The sequence below is a fragment of the Colias philodice genome, chromosome 21, assembly GCF_061535455.1.
Source record: "Colias philodice isolate Cphi_HAF_F1 chromosome 21, ilColPhil1 Martin Lab GWU primary, whole genome shotgun sequence".
Classification (NCBI taxonomy): Eukaryota; Metazoa; Arthropoda; class Insecta; order Lepidoptera; family Pieridae; genus Colias; species Colias philodice.
The window spans coordinates 2900896-2921309 of record NC_143106.1 but is presented as its reverse complement, the minus strand read 5'-3'; the positions used below and the strand labels follow the sequence as shown (position 1 = coordinate 2921309).

Sequence of the window (20414 nt, the reverse complement as noted above, 5' to 3'; positions counted from 1 at the left end):
ATTCCTTGTAAGTAAATAGCGAGGATAACCCCACGATTGCAAATATATCTTTGTTGGAAATGTTGGAATTTACTTGGAAAATTTTATAGTAATTTTAAAGTAGTACTGGTGTAATGATGGAAGAAAAGAAGGTTAAAATAACACAAAATTTATATTGTACTAGCGGTCCGCCCCGGCTTCGCCCGTGGTACATATTTCGCAATAAAAGGTAGCCTATGTTATTTCTCAGGGTCTAAAGATTATCTGTGCCAAATTTCATCAAAATCGGTCCAGTACCTAGTTTATGCGTGAAAACCATACATACATACATACATACATACATACATACATACATAAATACATACAAACCTTTCCTCTTTATAATATTAGTATAGATAAAATATGGTTTTCAAACACAGGTTTACATTTAAACCATATAAATCTTATCATTAAAATCTCAGTTCAAAAGTATTTACAGTACTGATCATTCCACAATATTATTACAATTACAAATAAATAAAAAACACAATCAAAATCAGGATTATCTTTATTTCTGACATTGTAAATACATGGGAACTTTCATTATGCTCTTCTTCATTTTCACTTTCCCTACTGCCATCACCTGTGTAAATCATTTCATCGATTAATTCAATTCACCTTTAAAAACAAAACGAAGAAGGGTATGTAATAGCAGCTCTATATAATTCCACACAGAGAGAACACATTTTTGACTGACAGGCTACCGTCTCCTACCACCCGATTTGTTTTTGATTGTGTATGACCGTGAATTGACCTCTATTTGGATGCGATGGGGGAAGCGCGCCTGCGGTACGCCCGCGGCGCAACGGTGGCGTGCCGCCTCGACGCCTGTCCAAAATTCTTTCATACAAAATGTATAAGAAGGATGTGGTGCAAAACAGATTGAAGAGGCGCGCTTATGGCACGCCCGCGCCCGCACCGCTTGTGTTTGACCCACGCCTAACGTAGTCAATAACGTTTGCGTCATTTCACCCTGAACTAAAAATTGAAAAACAATGTTATTTCAGTATTTGATGATTTTTCCCTCCTGTCTGTGAAAAGAGTTTTACGCTAAGCCAAAACAATTAGATGCTAAGAAGATTTGGGATGCTAAATAATGACGCTAAAGGCTGAGGATATTTAGGAATTATTTTGTAGAAGAACCTAAAACTATAATCAAACAACTTTTCGACTTAACTACCTACTTACCCATGTGGCATAAACATAAAATGTTACTGATTGAGAAGTTTTAAAAGATTTTCAAAAGATAAAAATAATATTTCTATATTTATAAGTAAAAGTCATTAATTATAATAGGTTTTAATACCAACAGATTATGAAATTCCATCCTGATCCGCCCCTCATTTCACACGTATTGATTATCATAGATAAGAGAATTTAGACATTATCCAGACGATAAAATTGTTTTTTGTTCTGTCATTTTAAATTGATCGCTATTTTTGAAAGGAAAGGTGTGTCATTGATAATGGGTCTAATTAAGCGACAAGTAATTACTATATTCAGATTATTTATATACAAACTTACAAACGTTGTTTTTTTTTAATATTAATAATTATTTTGTAGGAAAATTAAGGTTTGGAACGTAATCAAATAATAGTAGAATGAAACCAATCTAAGACCGTAAGCAATAATATGGTTCAGATCTAAAAATAAAAAAGGGTTATAGTATGTATAGTAGCAAAATAATAGTAGTTAATACGAGTTTTGGCAATTCCCTAAAAACAAGAGGCATTATATACATCCATAACCTCTTACGCATTATATATACATCCATATTTATTAAAAAAAATGTAAATGTAAAACACTGAAATAATAGGGAAAGGAAAAACCAATGACTAATACAATAAATATATTGTGATGAAACATTTATTAACTATATAGTAAGCTCAAGTATCCTGCTATTTATTATACATAAAAATACTCAGTTAATAATTAGTATTATTTATTATCTTATCCTTCAACTTAATAAAATATTAATATTTATTGTGAGATTACTTTTTACTTCAATTGTACTAAAACCATGAAATACGTCACGACGGCACCAAGTACCTGGAAGAAACAAAAAAAATGTCAATAAGCAAAGTTGATAATACAGAGAGAAATCCACAAATTTTGACAATCATGTACCTAGAGATTATCTACCCAAACAACTCTATAAAATATAATTAGAAAAGTTATAAATCATAAGCAAATAAATAGTTACAATGTGGATATAATATTTTGTCTGTCGCCCGAAAACTGAAAGCTATAGGGGTGATCAATCACAGGTATTACGGGACACTGCGAACAATAAATCTCTCTTATTTAACCTCTAACAATCACTCATATTGATTAATTGCGGTTTATTGTGCTAGTATCATTTATTTTGCATTGAATTTTAAACTATGAAAGAGACACGCAAATATACGAGAAAATATTCATGAAGTGGTTAGGCGTGGTCGACCGTGTTCTAAGAAAAGAGAAAATCAGGGGGGTAACCATGATGTTTTATAGCAGTATTATTGCCAGTGTGGGAAAGGGATGGCGCTAGACGATCTATACAGTGCTGTCATTTTTCTACACTGGAAATAATACTGCTAAACATCATGGTACGGTGGCTGATACTATCCGGGAGTACTAAACTAACACATAATATTGTTAATAATATCTACTTACCATAATAATGAATAGTCAAACATATAATTAATTATTACTAATGTACTAGGCGACCAGAAACATTGAGGAAATGAAACACAAATACTCACAGAAGCGAACAAATCAAGTGAAACCGTGAAGAACTTGGCACCCGAAATGCTCATGGCTTTCTGGCATTGCTGGCACACGATCTGGACAAATGTTTTGGCTTCTTCTGACCCATCGTACCACTGACAGGAGTAAGCCGCTTCCATGACTGATGAGCTCTGGTTCATTGTTATTCAATACAATATTACTTCAATATAATATTCGTGATTGAAAGTTAAAGAAAAATTTATGAACCTGCAAAATTATTGGATAGAATCTTGCAGGAAGTTTTGTAAAATGAAGTTATATGAACTAAAAGATGATGCCATTTTTAAGCAGCTTAGTGAAAATGAATCCAAACAATTTTCTTATAATATTTGGAAAATAAGGAGGTCAGGACATAAGACAGAGTCCACGGAGTATTCTCACGTGTTTTTTTTTTCTAACTGACCAAAGAAAATGTTGATTACCTCTTCAATGAGTCTGTTGCCAAATATACAGAAATGAAAAACTTGTCCCAGCGTGTAGCTAAGATACCCAACAGTACTAAATGCGTAAACATTTAATCCGTTTATCTGAAAACATAGAACACTTTAAACTATTTCTAGAAAAAATGCATATTTTGCCAAAAAAAGAACTTACCTTGGTGGCCTGATAAGCTAATAAAGTAAGAGTAATAGTAGATACAAGCATGTGAAAGAGCAGAGCAGTACCATACGTATCTCCGATAGAAGAGACGAGCCTAGAAATGAAAAATATTGAATCTACTTAATAATTATCTGAAGTAAAATTATGAGATAAAGGAAACAAACTTTTAATGATATTTATCTTCTTATATATAAAATTCTCGTGTCACAATGTTAGTCTGCATACTCCTCCGAAACGGGTGGACCGATTCTCATGAAATTTTCTGTGCATATCGGGTAAGTCTGAGAATCGGCCAACATCTATTTTTCATAATATGTACCACGGGCGAAGCCGGGGCGGACCGCTAGTTTTGAATATTAAATATACTTCGGTAGTTTGGTGAATACAGTTTTGATGACACGATTAAAATATGATAATGTGGTGATGTTTAATATTGCAAATCTCATTCTGAGCTAACGGATAAAATACGAACAATATAACATATTATATTTGTCAATCACACGGAGATTTACTTGATCTAAAATTATTAACCTCACAACATGCTTATGCCGTTCCACCCAGTACTTTATAGCTGATCGCGCTAACATCTCCTGTTTCTGTGTCAAGCCATTTGGATTATTTGGTGTGTTCTGGCCAAAGGTCTGCAGCCTGCCTCCCGCACCACGGAGCGTCATGCCGAAGTCTGTTTGAGTTGAGTAGATACCACGAATGTCCAGATCGAGGGGCTCTTTTTCTGATTTATCTGAAATTATTGTATTCACCATTAAATCCGTCTTATTACAGATCACGGACTAATTAATAAGCTGGTCTAAAACGTATGTAAACCGTGGTCTAAGTAAAAAACTTAATAAAAACATGTTTTAGTGTTAAACCATAGACAATGAAAATAGAATAGGACGAGTTTCAAACTCAAACTCAAACTCAAACATTTATTCATTCAATTAGACTTCTTATAGAAGCACTTTTGAAACGTCATTACATATTTTAAAATTTACCACCGATTCGGAAAGCAGTATCTACGGAGAAGAACCGGCAAGAAACTCCATAGTTGCTCTTTTAAATCATGTCAGTTTTACAATTTTACAAAATACATATGTAACATCATAATATATTATAATAACATGCCAAAGAACTGTCCTGTGGTTTTTTCGCGACAACCCTCCATGGGTTTTTATCGTCCATATATTCCTGAATACTGTAGTACGCTCTCTGAACTAGTACATTTTTTATATAAGTTTTAAATTTAGAACTACTAAACTCTTTAATATTATGAGGAATTCTAGGTTTAAACTAAAGTTAAACCATGACTTTGTAGTCTGGGATTTAATAAGATGGTATGTGCTTATTGTATAAGATTGGATGTAATATTGTTAAGAAACATTAATTAATAAATATTGATAATTATAAATTAAAAAGTATATACTTTAGGACAAATGCTATTCATGGAGGTTCTCTTATTTTTGTACATAATAGTTTAAAATGCAAGGAACGAACTGACATTGTTAGCCTTTCTGTAGAACGCACCATTGAACTGTCCTGTGTTGAGCTTGAGCGTTACATTATTGTTTGCGTATACAGACCTCCTTCCAGTGACTATAATTTGTTTGAGACAGTCATGGAAGAAATATTAAAGCGTTTAGGCAGGAGTAAAAAGAAGGTAATAGTATGTGGTGATTTTAATATTGATTTACTTTCACACACACAAATGGCAACACGAATAGTTAATTTGTTTCATTCATTTAATCTATATAAACTTTTTGATGAGCCCACACGAATAACACCTACTTCTGCAACTTGTATTGATAATATATACTGTGATTGCAAATGTTTAGAAAAATATATTCTCAACACGCTAACTTCGGATCACTGTGGCCAGAAAGTAGTTTTTGAATGGGATTGCATACCTACATTTAAAAGAATTAATGTTAGGCCTATAACTAGAAAAGGCATTCATACATTTAGAAATAATATTGATAATAAACTACCTGACCTGAATAATCAATCCTTTCATAAAAATCCTTGTGAAATGTTTACAAATCTTTTTAAGTTCATTCATAGTGAATATGAAAAAATATTTAAAATTAAATCTTTAACTATTACCAAGGATTTACCATTCAGCCAATGGGCAACTCCTAGTATACACAGATGCAGGAACGTTCTTTACGAGTTATATGGTATGAAACAATATAACAAAGACTTGTCATTTCTTAGTTATGTTAGAAATTATTCAAAAACATTTAAAAAAGTTTGTTTCACTGCCAAGAGTTTGTATATCAGAGACAAAATACGCAACTCTGACAATAAAGTTAAAACGGTTTGGACAATTATTAATGGTGAATTGGGCAAAATCCGATCAAACGATAGTACCATAAAACTTGTCAACTCTGGTAGTGTCATTGACAAAAGTGCTGATGTTGCGCTTGCTTTTGAAGATTTCTTTAGTAGTGTCCCTGCTAGTTTAACTAAGAATTTAAATTCGTCTTCAGCGCTTGCAGAGTCTTTATTGAGGGATCACGTTGCTGAGTGTAACAAATTATTTGAATTGCGACACGTGACTGCTGATGAAATTGTTAAAACCTTTAAAACATTAAATTTAAAAAAAACCTGTGATCTCTGGGGTATGTCTGTAAATTTAGTAAATAATATCATAGAAAACATTGCCAATCAACTAGCGTTTATATTTAATCAGTGTTGCGACTGTGGTATATTCCCTGATTTACTAAAGTTTAGCAAAGTTATTCCTTTATTTAAAAGTGGTGACCAAGAAGACAGTAATAACTATAGGCCAATTTCCATATTACCAACTTTGAGCAAAGTCTTCGAGAAACTAATTTTAAGCCAATTAAATAGTCATTTTGCATCAAATGGTTTACTGCACGCCAAACAGTATGGTTTCACAAAGGGGCGCTCTACCACTGATGCCGGAGTAGCTCTTTTGTCACATATATACAAAGCATGGGAAAATTCAAAGAATGCTTTGGGGATATTCTGCGACCTTTCTAAGGCTTTCGACTGTGTAGAACATTCCACTCTATTACGGAAACTAAATTTTTATGGTATCAAAGGTTTAGCTCAGGATCTCATAGCTTCATATCTTCAGAACAGGGTACAAACCGTTGTCGTTAATGGAGAGAAATCTCGCGGTGCGCCGATTAACATAGGTGTTCCGCAGGGATCTATCTTAGGACCGTTTTTGTTCTTAGTGTATATTAATGACCTACCTTATTATTTGCAGGATATGTGTGAAATAGTACTGTTTGCAGATGACACCTCATTAATTTTTAATGTGGATAGACATGACACAAATGTTGACGAAGTAAACTCTGCTCTTTTACGCATATCCAATTGGTTTAATGCTAATAATTTACTATTAAATACAAAAAAAACAAATTGTGTAGAATTTATCCTCCCAAATGTAAAAAAGGTGAAAAGGAATATTATTTTAAACGGGGAGGTATTATACCCTGTGGAATCGACTGTTTTTCTTGGTTTGACATTAGATGAGAAGCTTCAATGGGGGGCCCATGTTACCACCACCGCTGCTAAGCTCAGCTCAGCTGCATATGCAGTTAGAAGAATAAGGCATCTCACCGATGAAGAAACGGCTAGATTGGTTTACTTTAGCTACTTTCATAGCATAATGTCCTATGGAATTCTGCTATGGGGCAGGGCTGCAGATATAGAAACTATATTTATATTACAGAAAAGAGCCATACGCTCTGTATATAATTTGCGTGCTCGAGACTCACTAAGAGATCTCTTTAAGAATACTGGTATCCTTACTGTACCGTCGCAGTATATATTTAATAATATTTTATATGTACATAATAACGCTTACTTACACACAAAAGTAGGAGATAGACATTGTTATGACACTAGAAACAGAAATAAAATTGAAATGCCATTATTCCGGCTAGCTAAAGTTAAAAATTCATTTATGGGCCAAGGTATACGCTTTTACAACAGAATTCCTCATAATATTAAAGACTTAAGTAGTTCTAAATTTAAATCTTATATAAAAAATGTACTTGTCAAGAGAGCCTATTACAGTATTAAGGAATATATGGAAGATAAAAACCCATGGAGGGTTGTCGCGTAAAAACCACAGGACAGTTCTTTGGCATATTATGATAATATAATATTATGATATTATTACATATGTAATTTGTAAAATTGTAAATCTGACATGATTAAAAAGAGCAACTATGGAGTTTCTTGCCGATTCTTCTCCGTAGATACTGCTTTCCGAATCGGTGGTAAATGTTAAAATATGTACTTTATGACGTTTCAAAAGTGCTTCTAGAAGAAGTCTAATTGAATAAATAAATGTTTGAGTTTGAGTTTGAGTTTGAATACGTTGTCTAAATCTAGTATTTTTTTATCCAGCACATCTTAATAGATTTAGATATATCAATGCCAAACAATGGAACACGGCTACAAGAAGACTGTAAACATACGTAGCCCTAAAACCGTATTTTTTGCCACATACATTAGACAACAAAGCGCTAACTTATAGCACCAAGACAAACCTTTTCAATACATAAAGAAAGGCGAATAAATGTATACCTAATTCGCTTCCCTTTCTTACAGGTTCTCGTGACCCAAATGTATTTCGCGAAATATGCTTCAAGTAAAAGAGACACGGGATAAATCACATAGCTACGTGACATAATCGCAACATTGTAATTTATTTCTTGGCACGCTTGAGGTTGTATAAAGCCAGTGGGAGACATATTTGCCTATAGAAATCTGAGAGCGCGACATTTCGTTTGAACATCAATGAGCTTGTTCTTTTCATATTTATTTTTGGTTTCTTTTATATTATTTAAGTGATTTTCTTTGTTTTTTTTGTACTGTTAACTATACTTTAGAGTCTACGGGTATCAACTTATTCATTTTTGAAATAGTATCGTAAACAACAAAGATGTTTATATCAATAAGTTAAAACTAATTGACGATGATGAAGTCGAGAGCTTTATAATCCGATTTTACAAACAACATAATTGAAATATAATCTACTTATACACGAATTCAATCATATAATTAAAGCCATGAAACATTTCACTTTGGTTATTGTTTCGCGAATTACTTTGTCATTATGAATAGTGCTCATATAATTGTATTTAATTAGTTTAATTTCCATTGTTTTCAACTAAATTGTTTATTTATTTTGTTTATTTTAGGCACTTTAACAATGAGTCGTATAATATTAATGATTGTTCAAATGATAAAGATACATACCATTTTTAGGGTTCCGTAGCCAAAATGGCAAAAACGGAACCCTTATAGTTTCGTCATGTCCGTCTGTCCGTCTGTCCGTCTGTCCGTCTGTCACAGCCGATTTACTCGGAAACTATAAGTACTACAGTGATGAAATTTGATGGGAATATGTGTTGTATGAACCGCTACAAAAATATGACACTAAATAGTAAAAAAAAGAATTGGGGGTGGGGCCCCCCATACATGTAACTGAGGGATGAAATTTTTTTTTTCGATGTACATACCCGTGTGGGGTATCAATGGAAAGGTCTTTTAAAATGATATAAAGTTTTCTAAAAAACATTTTTCTTAAAGTGAACGGTTTTTGAGATATCAGCTCTCAAAGTCGTAAAAAGTATGTCCCCCCCCCTCTATTTTTATAACTACGGGGTATAAAATTCTAAAAAAAATAGAGGTGATGCATGCTAATTAACTCTTTCAACGATTTTTGGTTTGATCAAAGTATCTCTTATAGTTTTTGAGATAGGTTGATTTAACTGTAATTTATTATATTTGCTGCTACGGAACCCTTTGTGCGCGAGCCCGACTCGCACTTGGCCGGTTTTATTCTACATAGTTTAATAAGACATATGTATTTAAACTAAAACTGTCTCAGTAATAGGTGTTTATACTGAGTATACCATGTGTTTATTTATTATTAGTGTGGGTGTATGCATTTATGTCCGTCTATGTATGTGTGTGTACGTGTGATTGTGTTTTGTTATAATATTTCCTATATTATGTTGCTATTATAACCTGTTGAAGACACTCTAAAAAGCTCTGCAGTGTTAGGTCTGTAGGTATCCAGAGACGCGCTTAGTTCCATCAGCGGCTTCATTATCGCCTTCAAGTGTTGGAGCTGTTCACACGCAAATATCAACCAGGAGCAGAACATCACATCCATGAGGTTTGCTATTATCATGGAGAAGAACAGCCAGTATACCTAAGAAGTAAAAATAGAATGAAACGATAAGGCGTAAAAGTAATATGTTCAAAAGATACTATTAAGGTACTGACTGTACCACACTATATCTTAGCAATGTTTACCAGGAACACAAAAAAGTTAGGATAATGTTTAAACAGTGTAGTTAACCATTACACACTACATTCACCACTCAAACCTTACCTGGAAAACAAAAGCGGCAATGTACATCGTACCGCTCATAGCGTCGAATGGATACCATGCCTTCACGGGCAGACGAGGTGCTGGTTCAGTCAGAGTTTCATTTGTTTCCTTATCCAGAATCAAACGAACCGACTCTCCAAAGAAAGTAATTGTCACCCAGCCTATAAATAAAGGTAATTAAAATATTCTTGCAATTATTTAAGGGAACACGATAAGATTAGAAAATTTATCGTAAAAGTTTAAGGGATTAAGGTTCTGATTAAGAGGATTTGTGCTAATTGAATTGGGTGAGTATGAAAATAATTAATGTGATACAATAACATACTATATCAAATTATGTTATTGTATAGTAGAGGCCGCTTTCGAGGTTAGATGTCTTTAAAAACTTGCTAATAGGTACCTAAAATCAAAGTAGTGTATTACCTCTATTTAGTACCTTTTATTTTACTTATGCAAGATAGAAATATACAGTTTCAACATTTGTATATTATTAAACAACTTAAAAATTCTCCGTCTATCCTCAATCTACTAGCTCCTGTTATTAAAAATATATGATAAATTCTAGATATAAAATCTACTTACACACAACAGATAAAACAGTCATAGCGCAGATGAAATACAGGAGCCTCCTCATTTTGGTGAGAGCCAGCTGGTGGTATCGAGCATCTGACTCCGTGAACAGTGGGTGACTGTTCGACTGGTTCCATACGGCTAGAGTCCTAAATGTAAATTACCAAAAAAATTATTATAGTTGAAAACCTAGAAAAACACGCTTAAATTCATGAAATTATTTTATCGTCACCGATCTTAATAAATCTGTCCGTTTAAATTGCGTCAAAATCGAATTTAGAGTCATTTACATATTATATAAACATAGTAAATCTAATAGTGAGAATTCTGTAACTTTTAATATAGTATTAGAATAGTTCTAGAAAATTCGAGAAAAATAGTACTATAATTAAGTTAAATAATATGTAATATGAACTTTTAAAATCTCTTTGAGCAATAAAATTACATGAGATACGAATAACAAATAGGTCTTTGATCTTATATTTCGACCATTTATTTATTTTTACGTTTAAATCTTTTAGATTACACAACTGAACAAACATAAGCTAAGAACACCTAAAGTATGAAAGGATTAGATTCAAAGAAAAACTTTACCGAGAAATTAGTATACAGCTAAAATATTACAGAAACTCAAAGTAATAATACTTTGAGATAAAATTAAATGTAGATTAAATTATATTGTTCTTTGTGGGCGATGTAATAGGAATATTACGAAAAATTTATAAAAGAAAATGAGGGCGCTTTGGTTGTAGAATGTTCTATTCTTTGCCCTTTGTAGTCCTGTTAAATTGAAATTGGGTGGAAATGAATTTCCTTTGTAACAAGCCGGCCTGATAGATATTTGTTCTGCCATCAGATTCAGGACTGTGAGATTTTTAATACATTATTTGAAAAGCTATAATGAGGCGTTTTTTTTTTCTTGAGTGTTTTGTCATTCGCCTTTTTGCTGTTTTCTTTTGACCGTCAATTATTATTGCGTAATCATTTGAATAATTTAACAGATGTAGCATTTAAGGAATTTGGATAACGTTTCCTGACAAACGAATTTAATAGTTGATATAAGCTAATAATTTAGTAAAATTAATAGTTCTTTGAATAATATTACATAAAATATTTTCGTGATAACTTTACTATACGTCTACACCATGGCGAATCACTTTAGCGAGGAAACTTACAATTTGTTGATTTAAATACAAATAAATTATCTTTGATTATGACAAATTACTATACAAATTATTTTCTTACCCTTATAGATTTTTAAGCGAAATTGAACAACACTGCTGCATTTTTTCCATCTCACCTGTAAAAGTTCTTCGAAGTGATAGCAAAGAAGGCCAACTTGATGATCGAATGTGCGAAAAACAATATAGTAATCGTATTAGCTGTAAGTTCGTTGACCTCATCGGAATATTGGGCCATATTAACTCCCATACAGAGATAGTGTGCTACGAGCAAGATCGCATGAACACTGGCGTAGATCTTTCGTAGGAGTGTTGTCATACCCCCATTTTCTACAAAAAAGAACCGATTAAAATTTCAACAATATAAATACAGTTTCTATGAACATGGTCTATTAAATCCCATTTTTGTGTGAGTAGCACAAGCTAGTAGGATAGCTACGTAGTACATTCTACGTAGAACAAGCTACGCACTACGAATGTGTGCTTTCTAGCTTTTCAACATTATTAAAAAAATATAAGTATATAAAAAAATATAAGTATATAATATAAGTATATATAATTTTACATTTTACTGATAAAATCAAACTATTCTTTTTCTATATCTTCTTTAGAATACTCATTTGTGGTTTCAGGCTTGAATATTATTTTTCCCATTTCTTTTTTTTGACGGAAAATAGGCGCTGGAAGTCGAGTTGCAGAAATGTACATCTTATTTATTTGGAACGGAAATTTTTGAAATGAAAGTTTCATTTTTATTTTTTATTTTTATATTAGGCGCGCGCTTTACGCGTTGAGAGTAAAATTTCAAGGTTGCGTCATGATAATACCGTCACGTAATGGAGTAAGGCGACGACTTTGGTAGATATCTTGGAATCTTGCCAAAGAAGTTTCACTTCGGACACGTGTGCTCGGCACACGCTTTTTTATTTCTACAACACCTTAAATATCTTACCCGAATGATAATTGAATAAGAAGTGGCCGGCCATTTGCATCAACTTGATGTTGGGCATCAAGTCTGATACCAGACCCTGGGTCTTCGTTTTGGTCATCATCTGCAACGGTAACCATAATTTCAAGTCATTGGGTTAAATGATTTTAAAAAATCCTTCTAAACAAAGACTTGTGGCACAAATTAAAATAATTGTATCTCAAGTTTAAGATATTAATTGATCGTGGATTGAAGGGCTCAAACTGGCAGCTGCATTCAAAATAATGATAAAATAGGAAAAAATCCAAAATAAACTTTTTATTAATCTAGTTTATGATTATTTATTACCTTGAAAATTATGTTTTCTTTTCCGTTAAATATAAAAAATATACTCAATCCTTCCCTCCCCTCATCTGCATTATTTATTTCTTAATTATTTATGTAATCATGTAAGACGTGCGTCTTTCCCAAACGCGGTCAATCAAATGATCGATTTTTTATAACTTTTGCAATGCCGCCTTCCAAATTCAAAATCAAACTGACCAATAGGAGCCGTGAGATTTCACACGTGTCCATTTGACATCTGGAACATTCCCTGGCTCTATTATTTATGATACCCTTGTGTTAGTTGAGGAAACCTTTAATTATTGGCGATTAAATTCTTCGTTTAAGTCACCATTTTACTGGATCAATAAAATAACAAACGGTACAACCAATGTCACTGTCTATTTTACAATCTATTTGCTTTTAAAGTAAATATTTGAGTCGATGCCGTATTTTCAATTTTCTGTGGTATATAATTAAACTGTTAAATACACAGCAAAGCTTTATCTAATCGACATCTATTAAATATTTACCAACAAACAGTGTGGACTAATAAAACGAGAACTACCGCTCGTATGTTGAGCAAATAAGAATATATTACACTAGCAGCTACCCACCCGCACTTTGCTTTCCTTTAGTGCTATAGAAGCAAAAATAAATTCTCAATAACCTTTATTAAACCTTTTCACATAAGAACTTAACATAGATCTATAATTGGAATTATTATACGTGTACGAACATACAATTGTATAAAATTAATGTGTAGGTTCGTAACTTTACTAGGATTCTAGCTGACTTTTAAACAATTTTATGTTATTGCACGACTCATGATGCGATATTACTTCAATAGAATTGGAAAAAAAACACCGAAATAGGTCAAAAAATTTTCCTGTCCGTCATGTGTGAAACCTGAAAACACTATAACTTGTGAAAAAATCCATCATTTGAGTTAAACTTTTTTTTAAATATTCTAATAGACGATTGTTGGTCACTGAATGCGAATGATTAATTAATTCAGTGTCGTTTAATTGCAATTAATAAAAAACGAAAACTACAATAAGTTTTTTTTTATTATATTTCAAATTAAATGAGCATTATGAGTCGTGCACTTTTGGATTTTCCAAACTTTTCCAACATACCTCACTATTTAAGCAATTTATTAATAAGCCATGCAGCATTAAAATTATAACTACGTTGATTAAAGTAAAAATACATATAGGTAAGCAAAAACACAATATAAAATCAATCTTTGATACAGATGGCCGCAAGCCGCATGCATGCCGCATGTCATGAAATATTTAGCTTCTAAATTGTATAATTTGATAGCAGTTAACAATAATTCTAATTGACTGAATAGTGAATACGTAAGTTTTATTGTTAATTAATTTACCCACGTGTGAACGAAACGTGACCGTATATTATGATCTAGTTTTAAGCGATTTCAAAAAAGGTGAATGATGGTTCTGTTTCATATCACAGACATACAATTAAATTTTTTTATACTTGCCACCTTCTGTCGTTATAAAGAATAGCTACTTTGCAAATGAGCTATCTAACACTGAAATGATTTCTCATAATAATTGGACCAGTAGTTCTTCAAATTATCACGTTCAAGCAAACAAACAAAGAATATAACAAACAAGAAATACCTATATATATTTCGTCAAAAACTTTCCGTGCCCACAGGAGCAAAACTAATTCTGTATTCGCTGCAAACCCAATGCCCCGGAGAATGAATGTTACATTCATAAAATAAACACTAATCATATTTTATCGCAGTCGGTAACTAGAGCAAAACTTTTCAGAGTTCGTAATTTGGACCAAAATCCCCTTTGAAAGTTAAGCCAGTCGAAGGCATAGTTTTATTAAGCAATTTATGAGATAGAACGTATTCCGTCCAATCATCCTTCTCCGTGAAATATTCCTACCTCATTTGGACCAATTCTATTAGTTGTTGGTAGTTGATACGAAGTTGAGATGTTTTATCATATTTTTATGTTATATGTATTTTGGTAAAGTAACCTTATTACAAACTAGCAAAGTTGGCTTGGTGATTAGGGCTTTCTTTTTAAAAAAAAAAGGTCTATAAATGTCTAGAAAATCGTGTTTTTATAATAATTTTTGAATTCACCACTTATAAAATAAGTGGAATTAATATTATTCGAAAATAATTTCCGTTATCAGTTTGCAGATAATTATGTGATACCTTCAAAACCACGCTATGAGAAGGGTATTATGACCTCAACCGTCAAAGGATGATTTTATTCATCCTAAATCGTATTCTTGGAAACATAGGAACATGACTCCATAATGAACTCAACTAAAAAGCAAAAGAAACTTTTCCTAGAAAATGGGCCCCCTTCTTTGTAATAATATGTCTATTCCACCCTCACAAGGAAAATAACACTATAAATATTGTATGCTGATAGTATTTCTGATGCAAAAATTACTCCATTTTCGCCTAATCTTTCTACTTTCATAGAAAAGTTACACTACACAATTTAGCTGTATAAAGTTTAGTGTACACGATTTTAATACCTTTGTCCGTTATAATTTGTTTCAGCAAAAGCAATCAAAAACGTGTGTTAAATAAACCTTTCCCTTAGAATATCACGTCGTGACATTTAGAACGTGTCTATAGGCAGGAGAGGGAATTAAATTCCTTTCTGTATGCCGTGACTTCAGACCACGGTATGTATTAGAATATTCTTTTTACCTATTGTACACGTTTTCAATCCCTATCATTCTACCTTGTTACGAAAAAGGTTGTACATTTTAAATATTATAGCTTTTTGTATCCAGTCAGATAGAGACAGTGTTTTATATGTTTTGTATTGTATTGCAATATCTGTATAAGATTGCTAATATGTATGTATAAATAAATGTATGTTTTATTATTTATTTGCCTTGATAACACATTATTAATTCATTCATTCAAATTGTATTTTTCGGTTGTTTTAAGTAAATACAAATTATTTACATGTAGTAGTTTAGCCTAGGCCCTAGGGATATCCCTTCGATGAATGTATCTCTTTACTATCCTGTTAGCCTGGTAGAATGTTTTGCATTTCGTAGCCATTTTGTAAACAACGGGCGTGGCTATCCCTCTATCTGAAAAATCTATTTGTCTCGCTCATAATAATATGTAACTTACCTATGTTAAAAAGGATCAATCGTTTAAAATCTTTTATTTCATTCATATGAATGGACTGGGAATATAATTATATTATCTAGCACTTATTTTTATATTCATACATGTCACCGATTAAAAACAAGAATATTTAATTAATCGAAGAACTTAGATTAACTTACAACTAAAACCAAAATTTAAAATTCCACATCGATGTTGGCAACCCATAAGATACCAACCAAATACCAACCAAAGTTCGTTGCGGCTGAAGAAGTATTAATTTAAAAAAAAGACGGGATGCACTCCGGGAGTGCCGGCAGAAGTGAAAACTTGATTATTAACGTTGAGCATGTTTGATATCCATCCGTCTTACGCTTTTTCGATCCTAGGTCACGTGTAACGCGAGTTTAAGATTTTATACCCATCACAGAAAAAGTGCTCAACGCCTAATTATTTAATTAGTTAACTTTTACAGGTTAAAAATATTGAAATCTATCCAATCTTTATCATCCGAGAATAAGATAGATATGATTTAAAAGGCATTTAAAAACAAAGAGTGCAAATATTGATGATACAGACGGATAGAGTATGTTTTTGTCTTACGCTGTTTTCAGTCCCATTATATTTTTCCATTAATTCGCTCTGCTCTGTCTACCATTTAGCCTATCTGACACAAGTCGTACTCTTTTTCTAGTACTAACTCTTACTTGAAGATTTATTTACTACAGTACACATTTAATACAGTTAAAAGTTCGAAAACAATTTGATACATAAATCTAAGCGGTCAAAAGCTAACCGCGTCACGTCGCAGCGCGTGGTTCTTGTACAAAACATGTCCATTATTTTGTTATAACTACGTTATCCCTCTATGTCTGACTTCATTATTAAGTTATAAAGTATAGTTTGCTCGTTATGTCTGTTAGGAAGAACACAAAGGAAATTCAGTTTTATTCTTTAAAAATATTAGGTAACTTTTTCCATTAATAATGCATTTTTATCGAGGAATAAATATATGGCATTAGTTCTGAAGGAGGAAGGCTCATTACTATAATCATAAGGTACATAGCATTTTATTTGTACGAGGTTATTAATTATTTTGTTAATATTTACAACACACAAGCTAGTGAGATATCTTTTGTCAAGCAAACTTCATTCAAACTATAATATAAAAATGTATATCCTGCCGTTTATGATGCGCTGATACATTGTTTTGAATATTGAGCTCGTTTTATAAACAAGGGGCGTGGCTTTCAGGAAAGCCGTGGGAAAGCCTATTGATGCTGTGTTTTCGCAACTGCCCAAACAATTAACTACCTATCAAGCTATGAGAGCCTGGTACTCAATGTTTTTGTTTTCGGTTTAAAAAAAAATACTGTTGTTTCATTTGTTTCGCTTCATTTTTTTAAATAATTTAAATAAGTAAAAAGCACTAAATAAATAATTTAACATTATGTTCTAATAATAATATCCCGCAGTTTCGAAACACACGGTGGGATCATAAGATTGTTCATTGTAAGTATCATTAGTTTGTGGACAAGATCTAAATCTTTATTTCTAAATTAAAATAATGAACGAAACGAGTCAGTTGAAAAGTTTCAGCTTTTTAAAGCCTTCCTTTAGTTTTTCTAAGAACTTTGTCATCCTGAATATACTTAGTTAAAAACAGAAAGTACCTGCTATTCCGAGAGCTACAGGCATAAGAAGTCCCTAAGGCTCAATAAAAACTTTATACGGTCTGCAACATACTATTTACTTACAAAGAAGTTTTCCATAAGGAATTCGTAAGCTTAAACTACATTATGTTACGACACAAAGTAAAACGATGATTAAGTCGTAGTAATGTTGAATTAATCCTTTTGGAGCACCTAGTCAAGTTGTTATTTTAACAATTAGCATAATCTAAGCGGACACAAACCGAACAAAATCATTAAGGCCTTTCAGACGTTTATTTTTCAACGACTTGTTTAGAAGCTCTTTTGAATCGTCAAAATACAAATTTAGATACTATTTACCACCGGTTCCGAAAACGGTTTACACAGAGAAGAGCCGAATCGAAACTCTATAAGTAGTTAAACTTTTAAATCATATAAACTTTACAGCTTTTTTTTATTCGAATAATAATGCAAGCTGAGTTCTCCAGTAAGACTCCAGTATTTTCAAGGATCTCCTCCTTCTTCCATGTTATACCTACTCATTAATACAAGGCAATCTGAATTAAAATACATTTTAAACATTACATTAAATATGACATTCTTTCAAACATAGATTAACATTATTAGAAATTATTATTTAATATAACGAACTGATAGAATATGTTAATTTTTTTTGTATTATTTTTTAACCACCACACTATTTCACTGGAACCAAAACATACTGTCTTATTTCCCAAACTCTTTTTCTCTAAGTACCGATTATATTTCATTTATTTATAAGATTTTTTAAATTTGGAAGACCGTTAAGATAACATAATATGCGTATCTAAAAAAAACAATGAAATTAATGTATTATTAAATTAATTATTAATTATTATTAAATTAAATTAATTTATCATTATGATTAATCATAGATTTATAACATGCCATATCCTATTTCTGGAGCGGTATTTTTATTAAATTTTTTGAAACTTGAATTAAGGATTTGGTATCTAGTTCATTTATTAAGAAGTGAAAATAATTTGGAAAATCCAAAAGTGCACGCCTCATAATTTTTTTTTAATAAATATTTATTAATTATTATTTTTGTTTATTTAATAACAATTAAACCACATCGAATCAGACCCTGAAAAATGAAAGGGTTCTATTCCTGAGCATACTCAAGCGTAAGAGAAAAAAAAAGACTCGATTAGTAAAGTATTTCGGTCGCTATCGTGTTAACAAGAAAAAGGATCCGCACATACAGACACACGGACGTCCAAGACAGAACTTTTTTAAACTGTTTTTTAACTAGTTTAAATAACAAAAATGACATCAAAAATATCATGAACGTTAAAAATAGTGTTTTTTCTTAATATGTGTGTGTATGTATTATCTTACAAGTGCAATGTATGATACATAAAGACATTTTAAGTTTGAAAAATCAGATGTTTTGCGCGAAGTGACAGTAGTACCCACCTCAACGCTTCGCTTATGAGGCGTGCAAAAGTTCATTGTGTTATCTTACCCCCATAACCTAACATAATTTTCATTCTATTACGATGATAATGAAAAATATGATGAAGTAACATGGATCGATAAAAGAACAAAGAAATATTTATTAAATAGCAAGTAGGTAAAAGGCATTCTTATTTCCTAGCACAGATGAAAAGCAAAACATGCAGTACCAGAGACTCATAAACACGGAATAGCTTTCACAGTATCATCAACAGCAGTATACTGGGCGGGCGGAAAGCATTAATGAAACAGAAATATTATGTTGCACATGAGCCTGAAAACCACATTAAATAGGAAGACCCACCCCTACGCACCGTGAACATAGCTATACCGTTAAACAAACAATAAAATTATTTATAAGCAGATTTCTATGAGTTGAATCTGGGGGCACGGCAGTGCCCCCGCCAAGTCGAGCAAAAAAAAAGCGGCACGGCCGTACCATCCTTTTCTCGAAGCAATTCGGGCCTTTTTCGACCCCCTATAATTCGGTTGTGGATAAAGCAAGAAACCTGAATCTTCAGTAACTAATCCGGCATTGTATAAACACGGAATATTTAAAATTTCAGTCAATTTGAACCAGTAGTTTAAGAATGACAACTTGTTAAAGTTTCTAAATTTTGTCACTCACTGACTCACCGATCATCAAAAGTCCAAGGCACTTCTAGCAGACTTAGAAGCTTCATATTTGGAATACATATAGAGTTTAGTGTCTTTATCATGGGAAAACTTAAATATTTTGTAATTTCGGTCCAGTTTTCCAAATACACCAACTGCATCAATAACTTTGTAATCCCATATAAATATATGGGATTACAAAGTTATTTATGCAGTTTGTTAAACTAATCAAGTCGTTAGAAGTAGATGGTATCAAAAAGAAAGGCTCTACAAAAAGAAGTGAGATCCCATCAAAAACATCCTGTAAAAAACCCAAGTCTCGCAGCTCAGTCTTTCTACCGTCAAAAGTTGTGAGATCCATGTAATACCAAGTCGGTTAATCTATTTAGTGTCTACTTGAAGGACCTTCTGTCTTAAGTTATTACATAAGTTATTATCATGCCAATATTAAAAATATTTTACGTTTTAAACAAATAGATCGACTTGGACATCGCTTGATTTGATTATTAGTATGTATCACACTACACAGCACGACGGACCAGCGACCAACAGGAACGAGAGTTTCAATCGCGTGAGGCGCGAGAGACTAAAGAATCTAATATAATATTGTAATATTCATTTTGTTTTCATGCGATGTCCAAGTCGATCTATTTGTTTAAAACGTAAAATATTTTTAATATTGGCATGATAATAACTTATGTAATAACTTAAGACAGAAGGTCCTTCAAGTAGACACTAAATAGAT

General features: G+C 32.3%; 2 protein-coding genes and 1 long non-coding RNA gene across 3 annotated transcripts in view; 1 reads left to right on the top strand and 2 right to left on the bottom strand.

Annotated features, from left to right (window-relative positions):
• LOC149478735 (fructose-bisphosphate aldolase-like) overlaps nucleotides 1–20414 on the top strand; it is a 144227-nt gene that overhangs the window by 36595 nt on the left and 87218 nt on the right. The gene's annotated exons all lie outside the window — the stretch shown is intronic.
• LOC149478741 (uncharacterized) overlaps nucleotides 1–20414 on the bottom strand; it is a 122546-nt gene that overhangs the window by 101683 nt on the left and 449 nt on the right. The window lies entirely within an intron of this gene.
• Nucleotides 1920–12867, bottom strand: Orco (odorant receptor co-receptor). Its single transcript, XM_089708381.1, has 11 exons — nucleotides 12800–12867; nucleotides 12476–12575; nucleotides 11643–11853; nucleotides 10355–10491; nucleotides 9773–9933; nucleotides 9403–9589; nucleotides 3919–4129; nucleotides 3382–3481; nucleotides 3210–3314; nucleotides 2763–2918; nucleotides 1920–2067 (listed from the first exon to the last, which is right to left on the bottom strand). The coding sequence occupies exons 2-11, from the start codon at nucleotides 12573–12575 to the stop codon at nucleotides 2017–2019; spliced, it is 1419 nt and encodes a 472-aa protein (XP_089564507.1). The 5' UTR covers nucleotides 12800–12867; the 3' UTR covers nucleotides 1920–2016.

Bases quoted from the DNA above. Each gene is read 5' to 3' on its own strand.
- Orco (XM_089708381.1), bottom strand. From the start codon at position 12,575: ATGATGACCAAAACGAAGACCCAGGGTCTGGTATCAGACTTGATGCCC. The intron at 10,492-11,642 runs GTGAGATGGAAA...ATTTACATTTAG, and splicing joins ACTTCGAAGAACTTTTACAG to GACTCTAGCCGTATGGAACC. The intron at 2,919-3,209 runs GTAATCAACATT...ACAATGAACCAG, and splicing joins GCAACAGACTCATTGAAGAG to AGCTCATCAGTCATGGAAGC.